The sequence below is a fragment of the Echiichthys vipera genome, assembly GCF_963691815.1.
Source record: "Echiichthys vipera genome assembly, chromosome: 13".
NCBI classification, from domain to species: domain Eukaryota; kingdom Metazoa; phylum Chordata; class Actinopteri; order Perciformes; family Trachinidae; genus Echiichthys; species Echiichthys vipera.
This window is the reverse complement of record NC_139838.1, coordinates 591007-609232: the sequence shown is the minus strand read 5'-3', so window position 1 is coordinate 609232 and position 18226 is coordinate 591007. Positions and strand designations below refer to the sequence as shown.

The 18226-nt window shown below is 43.6% G+C and overlaps 1 protein-coding gene across 1 annotated transcript in view; it reads right to left on the bottom strand.

Annotated features, from left to right (window-relative positions):
- Positions 1-253: 253 nt before the first annotated feature.
- The window catches only part of LOC310955905 (immunoglobulin superfamily DCC subclass member 3-like), a gene marked incomplete at its 3' end in the record, with an annotated part of 31366 nt that continues 13393 nt past the window's right edge, over positions 254-18226 (bottom strand). Inside the window, exons 7-13 of the mRNA XM_083925986.1 lie at positions 17707-17957; positions 16779-16943; positions 9414-9602; positions 3720-3836; positions 1109-1235; positions 783-897; positions 254-328 (exon numbers count right to left, since the gene is read on the bottom strand). Of these exons, the coding sequence (XP_083782112.1) occupies positions 254-328; positions 783-897; positions 1109-1235; positions 3720-3836; positions 9414-9602; positions 16779-16943; positions 17707-17957 (1039 nt within the window). The remainder of the gene's footprint in view (positions 329-782; positions 898-1108; positions 1236-3719; positions 3837-9413; positions 9603-16778; positions 16944-17706; positions 17958-18226) is intronic.

The window sequence follows — 18226 nt, the reverse complement described above, 5'->3', positions numbered from 1 at the left end:
AGGGGTGGGGGATGGGGGTGGGTGGTAAAAGACAAGGATGAGACATCATAGCTCTATAAGCATTCATTATTGTGGAAGCTGCTTTCAGGTTATGAGCAGCATGTTTTGAGGGGATTAAACCTATGTCTGACCCCTATCAACGGGCGCAGAAGGTGCTCATTGATCTAAGTAGTTTTTATTATGGTTTCCTAAGTGAGAAGCAGACTGTTGGAGGGGAAGGCAGAAATGTTGGTGATTATATTATTGGCAAGTGTTAGCCAGTGTCTGTGCCAGGCAAACCTGCCAGGTGCTGCTCAATGACAACCCGGTACTGCGCTGGGCAGACCGCCTGCTCACAGGAAGAGTCACAACAGCCAGACAGGAAGAAGGCAAGAGAGAACAAAGACAAAGATTGAGATTCCATTAAAATATAGAATTATTCATGACGTACAAGCAGTGTACCAGAGTACCATTGAAGTAACCCTTGGTTGTCCACTACGTCACCAGGAGGCTGTTGAGTGATTTTACTATTTAGCTGCTCATTTCACTTACTGTAAAGTGTGTTTATCTGGTAGCTCTATTTGAGAACTAACATCATTCCAAACCAACATATATGTATGGTTGTTTAAGGCAGCTAGGCAGCTATGTGAGACTATTCCTGATCTTGAAGGAAAAAAGTGGTGATGTCTTACTGGGATTTCAAGTCCCTACACCGAAACAAATATTTGAAATTGTAAATCATTTTAACTGTACATAATAAACAATGTGGTTGGATAAAGTTGAAAAATCTAAAGCCAGACTACCTGAGGCACTGACTCCACTCTGGGGCGGTTTAATCCATCTTTAGGGATGCCATTGTGTGCTGTGTTTTCCCTTGGTACAGACCAGTGGTCCTGAGTCCCTTTACTGCAAAACAGACTGCAAACAGGTCTCAGCTATCAGTACAGATCCTGCATAACAGATTACAGAGTCTGCATAGCTTAGCTAAAGAATTCATGAAGGTGCAGAATTTTCAAAAGCTAGTCCTATCGATGACATGATTCATAATTCAATAGTTTGTGATTTAAAAAAAAATATTGATAGTGAATATATACATATTAAAAAGGATGTACAGTATATTGGCACTTACCTGCGACGGTATCCAAGCATTAGGAAGAAAACACAGAAGATGATACAGGCGGTGCCAATATGGATGCCTATGACGATGCTGCCAAGAGAGGCCTCTCCATCCCTGCACTGACATAGACTGTTCTCTCCTGGAAACAAACCCCGAACTAATGAAGGACATCCTTATGACTGTTAACGCATGAGCTTCAACTGTCATTTGGCAAACATACGGTCAATGGTCCATTTATTTGCAGTGTTTTACATAAAGCTTATATTATAGTCTTAAGGCAAAGGTCAGACACTCTACATGCCGATATTGAAAACTTTTTTCACTGCACCTTGTTGCGCTGGCATGCCACCGAATATCTCTTTTTACCATAAACAGGGAGTTGTTGTAACTTAACCATACATTGTCAAATGCGCACCAAATTTCCAATACATGACAAAAGTCCTGGCCTAAACACAGAGCAGTCATCACAACAGTTATAATGTCCCCTACTCCAAGATTGACCTAAATTTATGAAAATTGACTGTATAAAAGAATGGACATAGCCTCTACGTCGAGGTCCATTCTCTCAACTTGGTCCAATCGTACTCGCCTATGGGTGTCGCCATCTTGTCAGACTCTGCCTCATCTCCTCTTACTAAAAAAGGGCATTGATGTGACATTCATCTAATTCAATTTAAGGTTTGAGTCAAACAGTAAAAAAAAAATCACGTATACAAAACAGGACTAAAAAGATTCACTACACCATGAAAAATGAAGGCAGCAGGGCCGGCCTACCCTGCAAAAAGATGTCCCTTATTTTTTTTTCATGGAGTTGGCAACCCTAAGCAAATGCTACTAGATAAAGGGGAGTGGGAGTCAATGTTAAGATTTTTTTCCAGGACTGGGAGGGAGGAGGGAATTTTTTATTTTGCAGTGGGAGCGGGATTTTAGATAGAGGGTAGATAGAGACTGACACAGGAGGTCAGTTTCTAGCAGAGTCCAGAGCAGGCAGCCAGCATTTATGATCTATGATTTAAACAGATATTCAACACAGTACCATGCTGCGACTGTGACCCTCACGGCATAGGGTCTTAGCATCTAGTGTATGTGCCATCGATAGTAGGCTATATTGCAAGTCATGGTGCAAGTGTTGCTATTTAATAAGCTAACACATTGTGTTCCTAAACAATCTGTTGGTACAGTTGATCCAAGAGCAAACCATCTAATCACTTAGTAGACACATGACCACATGAATGGCCGCAGTCGAGGTCAAGATGACGGAGTTAGCATGCTAATCCTGACAACTTGCCTCCAAGGAGAAGTGAGGGCCAGCTGTCACTCAAGAGGACACACAGCTGGCAACCCCCACGAGAACCACATTTATTGGCAATTCTCACAAACAATTGCAACATTGTTTCAATAGTATATAGACTCATCTGAGTACCTGTATTAGTGTGAGAACCACAGATATTTCCCATGTCATTTGGGGGGCGGGGACATTTGGTCTCTGCAAGAACAGAGGGGGGAGCAAACATATAAAAGCTTGCACAGCAGCCTTCTAAGACATTTCTCTTGGTGCTTTGTGTTCTTTCTGTCAATGAGTTTTTGTCAAGTACAATTTACTTTGGCGAGTACAATGTTGAGGAGGACCCTGAGAATGAGACTCTAAGTGTTGATCCTCATGTGGCCTCTGAACTACCAGTGGACATGTAACCTTCCAAAAAACTATTATGGTCCCTCTCCTCGCTTGAATGACCGTCCATTTAGTGCTCGTAATATCATTCAAATTATAATCATTATAATTATATATTATTATTATATAAAAATATAATGATAATAATAATAATAATATTAATAATAATTATCTATTTTACAATGAAAATATTTAGAAATGTTTGAAATTGTGTTTGTTTTTCCTGAGGTCAAGTTGACTCTGTCTACTGTCCATGATAATGGAAATCGCTTTCATTCCAAATATTGTAAATAACACAAAATAGTACTTACAAATAATATACTTACTTTAAACACAGGAACATTTCCCTCAATGAATTTTAGATTAAGATATTTTGTTTTTTTTCCGCACATTTCCAAAGTCACGCTATAGGTATTCTGGATGTATAAGAAGGTGTTTGGGTGCTGTGTTTAATTTAAAATGCTATTTAGGTAGTCAACAAATACACATAGAGTACCTGGCATTAAAACTTGAGTAACAACTTTGATTATGATAATTCTGGATGTTTAAATTGCTGGGGTCAAACACTGTGGCGTGCTGCCATAATATTACTCAAATTTCTCGAATTGACATGAATTTTCACTTGATGCAGAACAACACAAAGCATGTTTAGTACGTGGTCTAACACCACACAGTGGATGCAGTAAGTGCTGCAAAAGTTGCAAAAGTTCTAATAGATATCCTATGGCATCTGCCCGGTGTCCGACAGTAGTGGAAGAGCTACCTACTGGAGTCTGGCCGGCTCCGCAGATCCACGCTGGGAATGAGGGCCTGTTTATCACTGCTTGCCCCTTTAATTTTAAATTTTCATTTCAACCTTCTTAGTATTTTGCACTCTTCCAAAACATTTACAAATGTAATCACAGGACCTACAGAAATCTTTTCCAGGACACAATCTGTGATCATACTCACCACCAGTGGCTTGGTCAGTTATGCCTTCCTCTTCCAGAGATACCAGTCTCTTGGAGCAGTCACTCTCCCCGTTTCCATTGTAGGCCACCAGTTTGATTTCATACACTGCACCCGATTCTGAAACAGAGGGCCCCATACAGAGTCAGTCAGGAGTATGTATTAGTGGTGCAGGAATTGCAGGTATACACCCTAAAGATGAGAGAGAATATCTAATTAACTGGAATAGAGACAATCATAAAATATTTTACAGTATATTTATTTAATCCCACATTGTATTAGGCAATTTGACAATCCCATTAGCCCACTTTTTCAGACAGAATTCTCCTTCCCTTCCACTATCTGTATGTTACCAAAATCCAATCGCTCCATTGAACAACAACAAGCAATAAGCGAGCAACCTACACGCTGAAAATGATGAGTTTTGATGATTTACTGTTGTAAATTTGATATTTTATATATTTCTACTTTTACAAATATATGTTATCTGTATAATATTGTTGTTAAATATGTTGTTTGTATGGCTGGAGTTTGCAATGAAAACAATTTCCCCCTGGGATTATTAAAGCATATCTTGTTCTGATTCCGATTCTGATTTGGATCGTGCAATAAGGCCGGACTGCTTGGATCTTTCTGGTCGTTGCTGTGTCCTTGGGCAAGACACTTCACCCACCTTGCCTCGTGTGAATATGTATGACTGCTGTATGTTTGAGGAGGTGATGCTTCCGCCAGTCTGCCCCAGGGCAGCTGTGACTACTATGTAGTATATCACCACCATGTATGTCTGTGTGAACTCTGTAAAGCGCCTTGAGCACTGAGAAAGGCGCTATATAAATAAAAGCCATATACTGATGTATAGACCAGTAAAGAGGGAAAAGGCTGTTAGATAATTACGTACATCTGACAATGAATAGACCCATAAAATACAATTGGAACAAGCTCTTTACATGACTAATAGAGCGGCTGTTTCTACTCACACATTTGACAGTAAATGGTGCCAGATTTGGTTCAAAGAAAGGTGTTACATTTTGCCATTTGAATAGAATCAAATAACAGGAGACAGCGCAGTGCTGCTTATGTCTTGTATTCTAATTCAATCATATTGTTTTGTAGGTGACCAAAATCAGAGTGTTGCTATGGTTACACGCATTGTAACTGGAGGTGTCACAATTTGGTGGTACGATGTGGAAATAGTTATGGTTAAGTCTAATAAATTATTTTCATTCCATCAGCCTAAGAGGAAAAAACAAGCATTATAATAATAAATCTTCCTTACACTGTTTTCAAATCATCCAGAAAGCTGCCTCTCCAGTACCTCTCTGTTTTTTTAGCTCTTTTACCCTATTTTAACCTTGTTCTTTCTACTTTGACTTTACAGTCACTGCAAGGCTGCAGACACAGCACCCTGAGGCATATATGTTTATCTTTGGGGACTTTAATCATGCAACTATGGATTCTACTTTGGCTGTTTTTCAGCAGGTTGTAGACTGTCCCACTAGAAACAACAGGACTATTGATCTCCTGTATGCTGATGTAAGGGATGCATACAGAGCGACTCCCCTCCCCCCACTGGGGAAGTCTGATCACAACCGTGGTTCACCTAAAGCCACTGTATACACCCCCGGTCCAAAAACAGCCTGTGACAACTCGCACCATCAGGAGATGGTCCCCTGAGATGGAAAGTGCCCTGAGAGACTGTAACACCACAGTCTGGGATGTGCTGATCGACCCGCACGGTGAGGACATAGAGGGGATGACACATTGTCTGACGGAGTACCTGTACTTCAGCGCAGATGTGGTCTCCCTGTCAAGGCTTTCCTCAACAAAAAGAAGGGAGCAGGAGCAGGGACAGGGAGGCCATGAAGGCAGCACAGCAGGAGGTGAAACACTGTGTGAGGGAAGCTAAGGACAGCTACAGGAGAAAGGTGGAGCAAAGGTTTAGGGAGAACAACATGAGGGAGGTCTGGGAAGGTGTGAGGACCGTCACAGGTCACAACACAAATACAAGAGCTACAGGGGGTATAATGGAGAGGGCGAACGAGCTGAATGACTTCTTCAACAGGTTTAACCAGCCCTTGCCCCCCCCCCCCCCACCCTCAGTGCAGCCATCTCTCCTTCTTCCCTCTACACACGTCCCCCCGACACCACAACAACAGCCCCTCCTCCTCCACCTCAACACAATCCCCGCCTCACATCACCACAGACCAGGTCAGAGGACAGCTGAGGAATCTCCAGCCCAGGAAAGCAGCAGGCCCGGATAAAGTGTGTTCGGGACTACTGAAGACCTGCACTGCAGAACTGGGAGAACCACTACAATGGATCTTCAACCTTAGCCTGCAGCGAGGGAGAGTGCCAACCCTCTGGAAGACATCCTGCATCGTTCCGGTTCCTAAGAAGAACAGGCCCAACGAGCTGAATGACTTCCGACCGGTGGCACTCACTTCACACCTGATGAAGAAGTTGGAGCGGCTCTTCCTCAGCCTCCTCAGACCCCAGGTACAACACGCCCAGGACCAACTGCAGTTTGCGTACCAGCCAGATGTTGGTGTGGAGGATGCCATATTCTATATGCTGCACCCAATCCACTCCCATCTGGATAAGGGAAGCGGCACAGCGAGGATTCTCTTCCTGGACTTCTCCAGTGCCTTTAACACCATCCAGCTCCCTAAACTCCAGAACAAACTGAACAGGATGGGAGTGGAACCCTATCTGGTGGACTGGGTCAGAGACTACCTCACTGACAGGCCATAATACGTCAGGCTGAAGGACACCACGTCTGACAATGTGGTCAGCAGCACTGGAGCTCCTCAGGGCACAGTGCTGGCCCCTCTTCTCTTAACCTTGTACACCTCGGACTTCTGCTACACCTCGGAGCTGTGTCACATAAAGAAGTACACTGATGACACAGCCATCGTGGGATGTATCAGGTGTGACAGAGAGGAGAGGTATCGGAGTCTGGTGGGGGACTTCTCTGGTGTCACACTAACCACCTACAACTCACCACCTTCAAGACGAAGGAGCTGGTCATTTTGGGAGGTCCAGACCAAGACCGCAACCGGTCCTGCTAGAGGGAGCTGAGGTGGAGGCGATACAAATACCTCAGGCTGTGGCTGGACAATACACTGGACTGGATAACACAAACTAGCCACTTGTACAGGAAGACACAATGCAGGTTGTACTTCCTGAGGAGACAGCTGCGGATGTTTTACCAGTCTGTGGGGGGGGGGGCAGCATATCCAAGAAGGACACCTCCAGATTGGATAAACTGATCAGACGGGCCGGCTCTGTGGTCGGTATGAAACTGGACTCGCTGGTGGCGGTGGCAGAGACGAGGACACTGGACAAACTGCTGGACATTATGGACAATGCCAGCCACCCCCTGCATATTGTCATCAGCAACCAGAGGAGCATGTTCAGTGGAAGGCTGCTCCTGCCCAAGTGTAGGACTAACAGGCTCAAGAACTTCCTTGTGTTTTTTGTAAGCTTAATTTGCTTGCGGGAGTCATCCCAAAGGATCAATAAAGAAAAGGCTAAGTTTCTAAGTCTAAGGGCGCAATCACACTGTCCATCCATCCATAACCTGCCCAAACAGGTTCCACGGGTAAAGTCTAGTTCGTTTGACCAGTGTGAGTACAACCATACCCGGCTGCGGCCCGCTTACCGTTTGGGAGAGGTGGGCTTTTGTAAAGCATGTTTACCCGTGTACGGTCACGAGCACGAGGCCTACGGTGGCTCTGACGTCATTTTATGTGCGCATGTTCGGACATAGCAAAAAAAATAATAAAAAAAAGACGGACCATGCGCGGACATTTACAATGCCGGTGAAAGGTTCACGTTGGTGTGGTGCTGAGGTGGAGTGTTTACTGCAGATTTGGTCGGATGAAAATATTCAAAAACAGTTGGACAAGACGCACAAAAACTCTGAGGTCTATGGAAAGATTTGTAAACAAAGCGACGCATCGCAATGACGTCCATCAATGCGTGTGATGTGTTACGCCGTGATGACGTATAGACAGGCAATAAGCATTCGTGCAAGGCCCAGGTAGTGTGAGTACAAACGAGCCTGGCCCGCAGGGGGAGAGGGAGGGGGGGAAAGTACCCTAAAGCATGTGGCACGGTACGAACGGACAGTGTGAGTGCGCCCTAAGTCTAAGTCTATTGGTGCCTGAACTCTATTCTACATGGCCAGGTCAAGCTCCACTGTATGTCATTGATCTTTTGTATTCACACACCACGGGCAGAGTAGTACGCTTTCTATGTGTAGTATGGGTTTTAAGACTGATAGCCTACTCACACTGTCCTTTTGGCCGGGGCCAAAACCGGTTTTTCAGCTAAAGCCTAGTACCTTTAAGCAGTGTGAGTGCACCCGCTCCGCGCACAACTGCGGCAAGCGGGCCGTCCACGGCCCGCTTGAAAGAGGTGGGCTTTAGCGGAGCCGTTTGCACATGCGTGCGCACGTGTGCGAGCACGAGCACGAGCCCTACGGCAGTATCGTTATGTCCGCCTGTTCGGACATGTAAATAGAAGGACAGACCATGCGCGGACATTTAACAACAACAACAATGGCGGTGAAAGGTTCACGTTGGTGTGGTGCGGAGGTGGAGTGTTTACTGCAGATTTGGTCGGATGAAAATATTCAAAAACAGTCGACAAGACGCACAAAAACTCCGAGGTCTATGGAAAGATTTGTAAAAAAAGCCACACACGTGACGTAACACGTCATCAATGCGTGTGACGTGTTACGGCGTGATGGCGTATGGACAGCAAGAAGCATTGGCCGGCCCTGGCAGTGTGAGTACAAACAGGGCTGGGGCGCGGGGGGAGAGGGAGGGGGGACAAGTACCCTAAAGCCCGGGTCGCGGTCCGGGAGGACAGTGTGAGTACGCTCTAAGAGAGCTTAGGGTCCTTGGACTCTGTAGGCTCTCTTAAAAACTACCTAAGAACAGTTTAATCTGTGGTCTCCCTCTCTATGTCGATTTCTCTATCTCGATCTCTCTTTATCTCTACCTCTCTTTATCTATCACAATCTCTCTATCTTTCGATTTCTCTCTATCTAGCTGGACCTCTCTCGATCTATCACAATTTCTCTCTATCTTGATCTCTCTTCATCTATCACGATCACTATCTAGCTCGATCTTTCAACCTCTCTCTATCTTTCTATCTCAGTCTTTTGATCTCTCTCTATCTTGACCCCCTTGCGACCTATCAAGACCTCTGTATATCTCAATATATTTATCTTGATCTATCTTGCTATTTCCAGCAATCTCGATCTCTATTTGAATCTATCTTGATCTCTCTCAATCTATCTCAATCTAATCTGTCTCTATCTATCTCGATCGGATCTGATCCCTCTCTCTTTCCTGACGTTCCTACCTGGTAAAAAGTAAGGATTTTGTTTCCACTGTGCGCAAGATTGCTCCAGTCCAACTTGCTCTGTCTCTTAGGGTAACTGTGAATAATAATTAAATGATAGCATGAGACCTACCCTATAGAGAAAGTGTCTTGATAACTTTTGTTACGATTTGACACTATAAATAAAATAGAATAAAGCTGAATTGTAAATTAAGTTAGATGTTTTTTTTCTTTGTTTCACTTGACTATTGTCATTCAAAGGTGCTATATTACTAAACTTACTGTTTACACACACACACACACACACACACACACACACACACACACACACACACACACACACACCCAGCTTAGAGATGGTGTGGGCATTGACGTGAAAGAGCAACTGGATTGGTCTCTTGAAGTCAGCATGGGGAACCCTGCGGTAGGACAGCCTGAAGCCTTCAGTCTTGCCAGCCTTACTGGGGAGCTCCCAGAGGACCTGCACAGCACTGGAGTTCACCACCTTGGTGAGGAAGGTTGGAGGGGTTGGCACTGGAGGGAGAACAGAAACAGAAAAAGAAGATGAGGCGAGAGGCATATACATAGTACTAACCAGTGTTTTAAGTGGGCTGGAACGCACCGGTATGCAGTACCCCATTTCTAGATTTTACCCCTTTGCGTACCGGGACTTCTCACAAGCATCCAGAACCCTTTTATTTCCTCTCTAAATCTGCCTCATGGTGCTCTCGCAGGTAGGCTATTACGTGAATCCCTCTAGTTTGTTGTCGCAGAAGTGGAACGTCACATTAACACTAACACTAACACTAACATGAGCCACAGTAAGTTGGATAAACAGACAAAAGCAGAAGATCAAAAACATGACAGGTATGTTGGCCTGGCTCGAGTTTGAGACTTGGACTTGAGTTGCACTTAAGTCGCACACAAATGTGACTTGAGACTTGACTTGGACTCGCCCCCCAAAGACTTGAGACTCGACTCGGGCTTGAGATTTGAGACTTGTGCACAATCTTTTGATTAATGTGCTTTTTGGAGCATTAGCATCAAGAGCAGAATGTCATTCTTTCCCTCCATGCGTAACTTTACACATCTGGTGCACGAGCGGCCACAGTCCACAGATAACACTATGAAGAGCGCATCACCTGCTTCTGCTGCTGCGGACCAGGGCAAAGTTAGTTTTAAGTTGGATATTCGACAGATGTTCACTCAGGTTCGAACGTATCCGTCTGCTGCTGCAGTATCATTATCGTTTGCCATATTGTTTGGCCTAAATTACTTCACTCAAAGCCAAAACAAAAGAATCACCAACGTCTGTGTGTTAAGCTCAGCTGCATAAACTATCAACGTTTGTTAGCTTGTTTCTAATGTTAGCTTTGTGAGAGGTTAATTTTTAGATTGGTGTTCATTGAATTACATATTTTTGAAAAGTTGTTGCTCTGTTCTGCCACTAGCTACTGCCTAACACCATTAAATCGGAGAAATACATTAATTATTGTAATGTTAATTATTAATCAAATAAAATAAAATCAAACTTTATTTATAGAGCACATTTTAAACAACCAACAATCGACCAAAGTGCTGTACAGTTCAGCAAGACTATACAATACAACACAACTAGAATTAAAAAGTACACATAAAATACAATAGACAGGTGTCATGCTCAGCCTGAATTAAAAGCCATGGAGAACAGGTGGGTCTTCAATAAGGACTTAAAAACCTCCAGGGTCTGGGCTGATCTAATATGCCAGGGCAAGCTATTCAAGAGCCTAGGAGCAGCCGCAGCAAAGGCTCGGCCCCCTCCTATTTTCAGTCTGATCCTGGGGACGGCAGCATATGATCTGCTGACCTCAGCGCTCTGGCTGGAGTATGACAATGTAAAAGTTCAGTCAGTACAGCGGTGCCAGTCAATTTAGAGCTTTAAAAACAAATAACAAAAGTTTAAAATCAATCCTGAAGCGGATATGGAGCCTGTGTAACGACGCCAAGACTGGTGTAATGTGGTCGCGCTTTCTTTTCCCAGTCAGGAGATGAGCGGCTGAGTTTTGCACGAGCTGCAGGAGATGAAGCAATGACTGGTCGACACCAACATACAGAGAGTTAAAATGATCCAGCCGTGAAGAAATAAAGGCATGGATTACTCTCTCTAGATCTTTGGGAAGAAGATAGGCCTTAATCCTCCAAGGTTCTTGACATGAGTGCGGGAGTTAGGAGTAATTAGGCCCAGAAAGCCAGCAGAAAAATCATGAACATTTTGCCCAAACATAATAATCTCAGTTTTGTTTTCATTAAGGTTGAGAAAATGTATGTCCATCCAAGTTTTTGATGAGTCCTTACTATTAGACTTTAAAGGGATATAGATTTGTACATCGTCAGCAAAACAGTGGAAAGAAATGTTGTAAATCGCTAAGATGGATCTCAGTGGCAGGGTTAGGGCCCAAAATAGAGCCTTGCCTTCTGTTGTTTTTTTGTATTTTTATTGCGTTTGTTGGTTGTTTTTTATTGTTATTTTTGCACTGTCCTGAGCATCTTCGTAAAGCACAACGGCAAGATGCTTTTCCAACAGATTGGACACTTTTTACTTATTTTAATTGACTCTCTTCGGATCACTGGGAACCATGCCTGCAACACCGCCGGCATTGTTTACACCCAGCTGATGGCCCTCAGGCACTCGACCTTCTTGGCTGGAGAGAGACCCAACGTACCAGAGGAGCTAAAGAGGAGACGGCAAGGCTGCAGAGCAGGGCTTAAACGGAGGATGAAGAAGAGATGGTTTAAGCCCTACATCCCTGCAGTCATCACAGGAAACGTATCTGGTAATGCAGAAGCAACGTGCGATTCCCTCCACACTGTGACTGCTAACTAAACACTTCGGGGCCTTCATCATCAGGTGACTTCAACCATGCTGTGACATGCACTACCCGTGAAAATAAGAATTTGGACCTGCTGTATGCAAATGCTATGGATGCGTACAGCTTGACTGCCCTGCCACCACTGGGCAGGTCAGACCACAACCTAGTCCTGCTCTCACCATCATACAAGCCTGTGGTTCAGCAGCACCCAGTCACAGTGAGGACGGTGAGGAAATCGTCTCGCGGGGGGTCATGGAAACACTGCGTGGAGCGCTGGAGACTACAGACTGGGATGCTCTGTATGAGCCACATTGCGAAGTCATTGATGGCCTGACTGACTGTGTCTCTGACTCCATTGGGTTTTGCATAGACAACACCATCCCCACTAAAGAGGTCCGCTACTACCCCAACAACTAACCGTGGGTAACCAACGACCTGAAGACCCTTCTTAAAGAGAAGAGGAAGGCATTCACATCAGGGGACAGCCTCCTTAGACACTGCCTTATCCCCCATCCCCCAGTCTGGACTCCACATCACATCCAGCCAGGTGAGGAGAGAGCTGGAGAGGCTCAAACAGAGGAAAACTGCTGGACCGGAGCACATCCACCCTCGTGTATTGAAGGCATGTTCCAGCCAGCTATGTTGAGTTCTCTAACACCTCTTCAACCTGAGCCTACACCTTCAGAGAGTGCCAGTGCTCTGGAAAACATCCTGTCTGGTCCCCGTGCCCAAAAAAGGACGCCCTGCTGCACTGAAGGATTACAGACGGATGGCACTAACCTCTCACATTATGAAGGTCATGGAGAGACTGGTCCTGGCACACCTCAGACCGCTGGTGTGCCCATTGCAAGACCCCCTGCAGTTTGCATATCAGCCCAATGTTGGGGTTGATGATGCAATCATCTACCTGCTGCAGAAGGCGTACCGAAGTACAGAGTCCTGGTTGACCGAATTGTGAAGTGGTGTGGGGAGAACCACCTGCAGCTGAACGCGGAGAAGACGAGGGAGATGGTGGTGGATTTTAGGAGGAACAAGCCCCTGCTCTCTCCAGTCAGCATCAGTGGGAAGGATGTGGACTTAGTGGACTCTTATAAGTACCTGGGTGTCACACTGGACAATAAATTGGACTGGTCCACCAACACACAGGCCATCTACAAGAAGGGCCTAAGCCGACTTTACTTCCTGAGAAGGCTCAGGTCCTTTAATGTCCTTTTAATGTTCTATCATTCTGTGGTTGCACACACCATCTTCTTTGCTGCGGTGTCAAGGCAAGGACGCCAACAGACTGAACAAACTGATTAGGAAGGCAGAGTCTATTGTTGGCTCCAAGCTTGTCACCCGGAGGAGGTGTCACCCGGAGGAGGTGGTCCCACCTGGTGGTACCACCCTGGAGGAGGACAGGATGCTGGCAAAACTGCTAGCAATCATGGACAATCTCTCTCACCCCATCCACAAGACACTGGACATGCTGAAGAGCAGCAGTAGTATTTTTTAGTATCAGCATGTATGTACCCATACTACATATCCCATACATATCATATATTATATCATATATTGCATGTACATATACATATATTTATACATGTGCAAGTACACTATTGCTATTGGTATTATTATTATTGATAAATATTGTTAATGTTATACTATTGCTACCATTAGTGGTACTATATTCGAGTATTATACATTATTACACACTATTATTATCTTTATTATTGTTATTATTATTATTATACAGCACAATGTCTACTTCAAATGTCTACCTGGCTATTACTACTATATACTATATATATATATATATATACTGTATATATGTATATATATACAGCATATATTTACATATATATTTATTACACTCACATTAACATCAAACCATTAGTATTTTATTTTACCATCATCCTGCCACTGCACCTTACTATTCATTTATCTTGTTTATCTCGTGCTTATGTCTAAATGCCCATATTCTGTTCTGTGTTTTTAATTATTTCTTATACCCAGATCAGTCATATTAGTAAATGTTAACAGTGTCCTGTTGTGATGAGGGGCCACTTATTCCAGATGAGCTATCCATTTCCTCCAGCATGTAGTGAATTTGTCCATGCACAAGTTCAAAGAGAAAGTCAGGTGACATTCCACGTCCCCCGAGCCAGCCTCTGCTGCCCGTGTCTGTTCCGTCGAGGCCCCTCACCTTCACTGCCACCCGTGCAGCAGCGTACCCGACCCCAGCGGTTCCACCTGTGAGTGGTGGGCCCACAGGATGGAGAGGGGGAGGTGTCATACACTTTTTCGGGCTTGGCCTGGCTCCAGACACGTGCCCCGGGCTTCTTTCGGGCAGGGTCTCTCTTCCTATTCCTCTTCCTCGTTCTTCCATAGAGTCTTTGTGAACCATTCTTAGTCGGGCCCCTCGCCTGAGACCACTCTGCCATGGGAGACCCTACCAGACAACACAGCCCTAAGGTTCATAGGGACATACAAACCTCTCCAACACGATGAGGTGATGGTTCCCGGACCAACATTATTTTAATCAAATATTTCTCAGTGACGTTGACTATAGGGAAGATATTACCAAGATAAATAGTGCAAATATCTAGTTCAATCTCAAGGCCTACAACTGATTTAATTTTCTGCACTACATTTTGTGTAATCGGACAGTCCCAGAAGTCAAATTAAAAAATCAAATTACATTCTTCCATGAAAATTCCCTCCACTGACCAGAACTGGAAGTGCTCATTTGAGTTTTACAAATGTTTAGCCAAGTGGCTTGATTGTAGATTTTTCCATTTAGCATTATAACATGGATTGCACAAATAAATCAGGTATCTGAGCTGTGCAGATTTGTAGAAATTCTCTATGTTAGGCAAAGATAATCCTCCTTTCTCTTTGGGCAGTTGCAATGTTTTGTACTTGGTCCGTATGAACACAGATAGCTTTCTTTTACACTACGTTAATTGTTTTTCAGGTATTTATATTGGTATTGACACAAAAAGAAAAAGCAGTAGCGCTAAATATTCATTTGAACTATATCTATTCGATTATGTAAATCTGTTAACTTTGACACAATGCGATCTTGCTCCTTCAACACCTGGCGAAGCGCGAAGACGCAGCCACACCCTACCTCCTCTATCCTAACCTCAGTGTTCTTGAGTTCTGCCCCGATCTCGCTCAGTTTCTGGTTAACTTCTTCTTTAAAGTTTCCGAGCTCTTCCCTCATGTCTCTTTTGATAGTCTCACAAAATCCGCCCAGTTCTTTTTTCATGTCCCGGTGTCCTGCTTTTATGTCCGCGTGATAGCATCTATGCTAGCTTGCAGGGCATCCATGGGAGCATGCATGTTAGCCGCACCTGTATCAACGTCTCCTGTCGCCATATCCTCGTTTTCCTCACTATTTGGACTTGTTGCTGTCTTAGCGTTTCTTAGTTGGTATTTCCCCATAAGAAATCACAGATATAATCGGATGAATTACTCTAAAACAGGGGAAATGTCGGACTGTCCTGGGAGCTCTCGAACTACACCACCAACCAGATTGCTGCCATACCCGGAATGGAAGTCCTAGGTAGAAACAGGTTGATAGGCTGAAATGTCCTTAAAGAGCTGAACATATATTTAAATGTTTTTTTGTAGCTGAAAGACAGACATACACAGAGAGAGAGAGAGAGACAGACAGACAGAAAGACAGATAGCCATACAAACACACACACACACGCACACACACACACACACACACACACAAACAGACAAACACAGAGCTGAACATTTTGATAGTTGAAGGGTTTTTGTAGCTGAAAGTATGCAGAAGTTAGAGGCGATCAAAAAACATATGGAAGAAACAAAACAGGATAACACGACTGTTCCCCGCAGGACATTTAAAAAGATGCAGCCCTACGGTTCACGGTGGTCTGATGCGGAGGTGCAGAGACCAACTCAGCTGAAGAGTCTGTTGTGTGCTAAAATCAGTGACTTGCAGATGCATCACAATGGTAAGTGAATGGTCAGTGTTGTGTCAAGTTGTCAAAAAGTGTTGACAAATGTGGAAAAACCCCCCTAGTGACAAGCTTTGAACGTATACAAGTCACTATAGTCAATGTCAGACATTTTAGGGGACTACACAGAAGGAAAACTATTTAAAAAAATATATATATTTCTTTAATATTAATAATATGATATTAATATATAGGGTTATAAACTTCTTGCACCAAATTTACAATTTATATTTGGAGGCTGCTTACTTCTTGTCATGACTGTCTCGGTGTATGTGTGTGTTTGTGCATAATGTACAAAATATTTTAATGTACAGCCGCTGGTTTTATTCAAATATTTCTACACCTCTTAAGCACTTTTTGTTTCTTTTAAAAATATATTTAATTTTTCTTTTTACCAAAGCAAATTTGCAGAAGATTGAAGACGAGTTGATGCACTGTGACTAATCTGACTGACCAGACACCTTCATTAAGTCTAATGCCAAATGACATGAGCGTGAATTTGGTTCCATCTATGCATACATATCATATACTGTCAAGCATCTCAGTAGTCTTTCATTTATTTAGTTTTTTTTAGCATGACTTTGGTAGGCTTTTTAATCTTTTTTTGTCTTGAAATATTAATGTTCTGTTCTTTTTTTTCCTGTGGCTCAGAGATAGAGTGGGCCGTCCACTAATCTGAAGATTGGTGGTTTGAATGCCAGCCAATCTTCTCAATCTATCAGTGTGTGAATGGCTGAACGTGGTGTGTACTGTCAGCGCTTCGAATGGCTGGAAAATTATTTTAACATCTTCTTTCATCTTTTGGACGATAACCAATATGATTAACTGAAGAGCCAGAGCAGAAATGAACTCCCCACTGTTTTGTCAGTATTTCATGTTCTTACCACCCCCAAATGTTGTAGTCACCACAGTGTGGGACTGCTGGCTGGCTCCTAGAGGAGAGTAGGCCTTCAGGTAGAGGGAGTAGGTGGTGGCTGGTTCCAGGTTGGTCACATCATGCTGGAAGGTACCTTTACTGATGGCTTCCTGCAGCTCCAAACTATCAGATTCTGAATCACAGACAAAGGCATTTACATTTAGTTACAGTTTTTCTCAGTTGTTTACACACTAACAGATAGTGCTTAAGATCCAATGACCACTACTAGCTCATACCAGCACATGTCATGCTATACACCAGACTGCACCACACTTTTAAAAAAACACTATTTCAATTCATTTAATTTAATAGTGTCAAATCACAACAGAGGTGATCGAAGAACTCTTTTCGTATAGAGTAGCTCTAGAACACACACCATCAACATTTGTACTGTAAACAGAAAGTAGGTTTCATATATCTCTGAGATTGGGATTATATTCTTCCTACTCAGTATTTACAGTATTGGCAAGTGAAAACATTGTCTGTGAAGTTGATGAGGTACTGGGGCCAGACCCACAAAGAAGACGATGCAGCCTTTTCTGTAAATGAAGATGTCTACAATATATTGGATACAAAAAAAAACATTAACATTACAATATCTTTGTGTTTCTATATCTGAGTATAAAAACATACAAATATATTTTACAACAAATAAGTAATAAGTCTCCTGATAGGGAATGCATATTAGTGATTTACACTGAGCACATCAGTTCAACTGGCTCTTAAATATGCATTTTCAATCTTTTTCAATCTTTTTTATAGTGTGAAATCATAATAGAAGTGATCTCAGGAAGTTTCATATTGGACAGCTCAAGACCACACTATGATGACTTTGAGAAGTTATAGCATTGTTTTGAATGAAGATTTGTGTAGTTCTGACTTTGGTCTGTTCTTACCTCCTATCTTGCGGATGTGCAGGACATATCCGATGATGCTTTCAGTGATGTTGGCGGATGGCTGGTTCCATGCAATCTGCAGGGTATTGGTCGACAGTCCACTAGCTGTGAGGCCCTGAGGGGCATCTGGCAGGTCTTTAGCCTGGGCCACGGCTAGACGGGCACTGGCTTGGTTAGTGCCAGCACTATTCTCGGCTATGCACTGGTAGATGGCCTCATCCCCAGAGCTTATGCGGGTCAGAGCCAGTGTGCTGCACAGATAACACATAGCTGCATTAATTCACTGCTTCCCAGTCTACTCAGTTCACTGCTAAAGTCACATCTACTAGACACCACGCTACATGGGCTGTATGGGAAAACATTGAGGGTCAGCAGTTACAGCAACAACAGCAATACTGTTAGTACAACTAAGGCCTTCCAGCAGACAAGGGGAGATGCACAACTGATTACCAGGCAAAGATCTCTGCTCTACTCAGTGACTCTAACACTTACGAAACTATGAAACGAGACCCTACCAGCG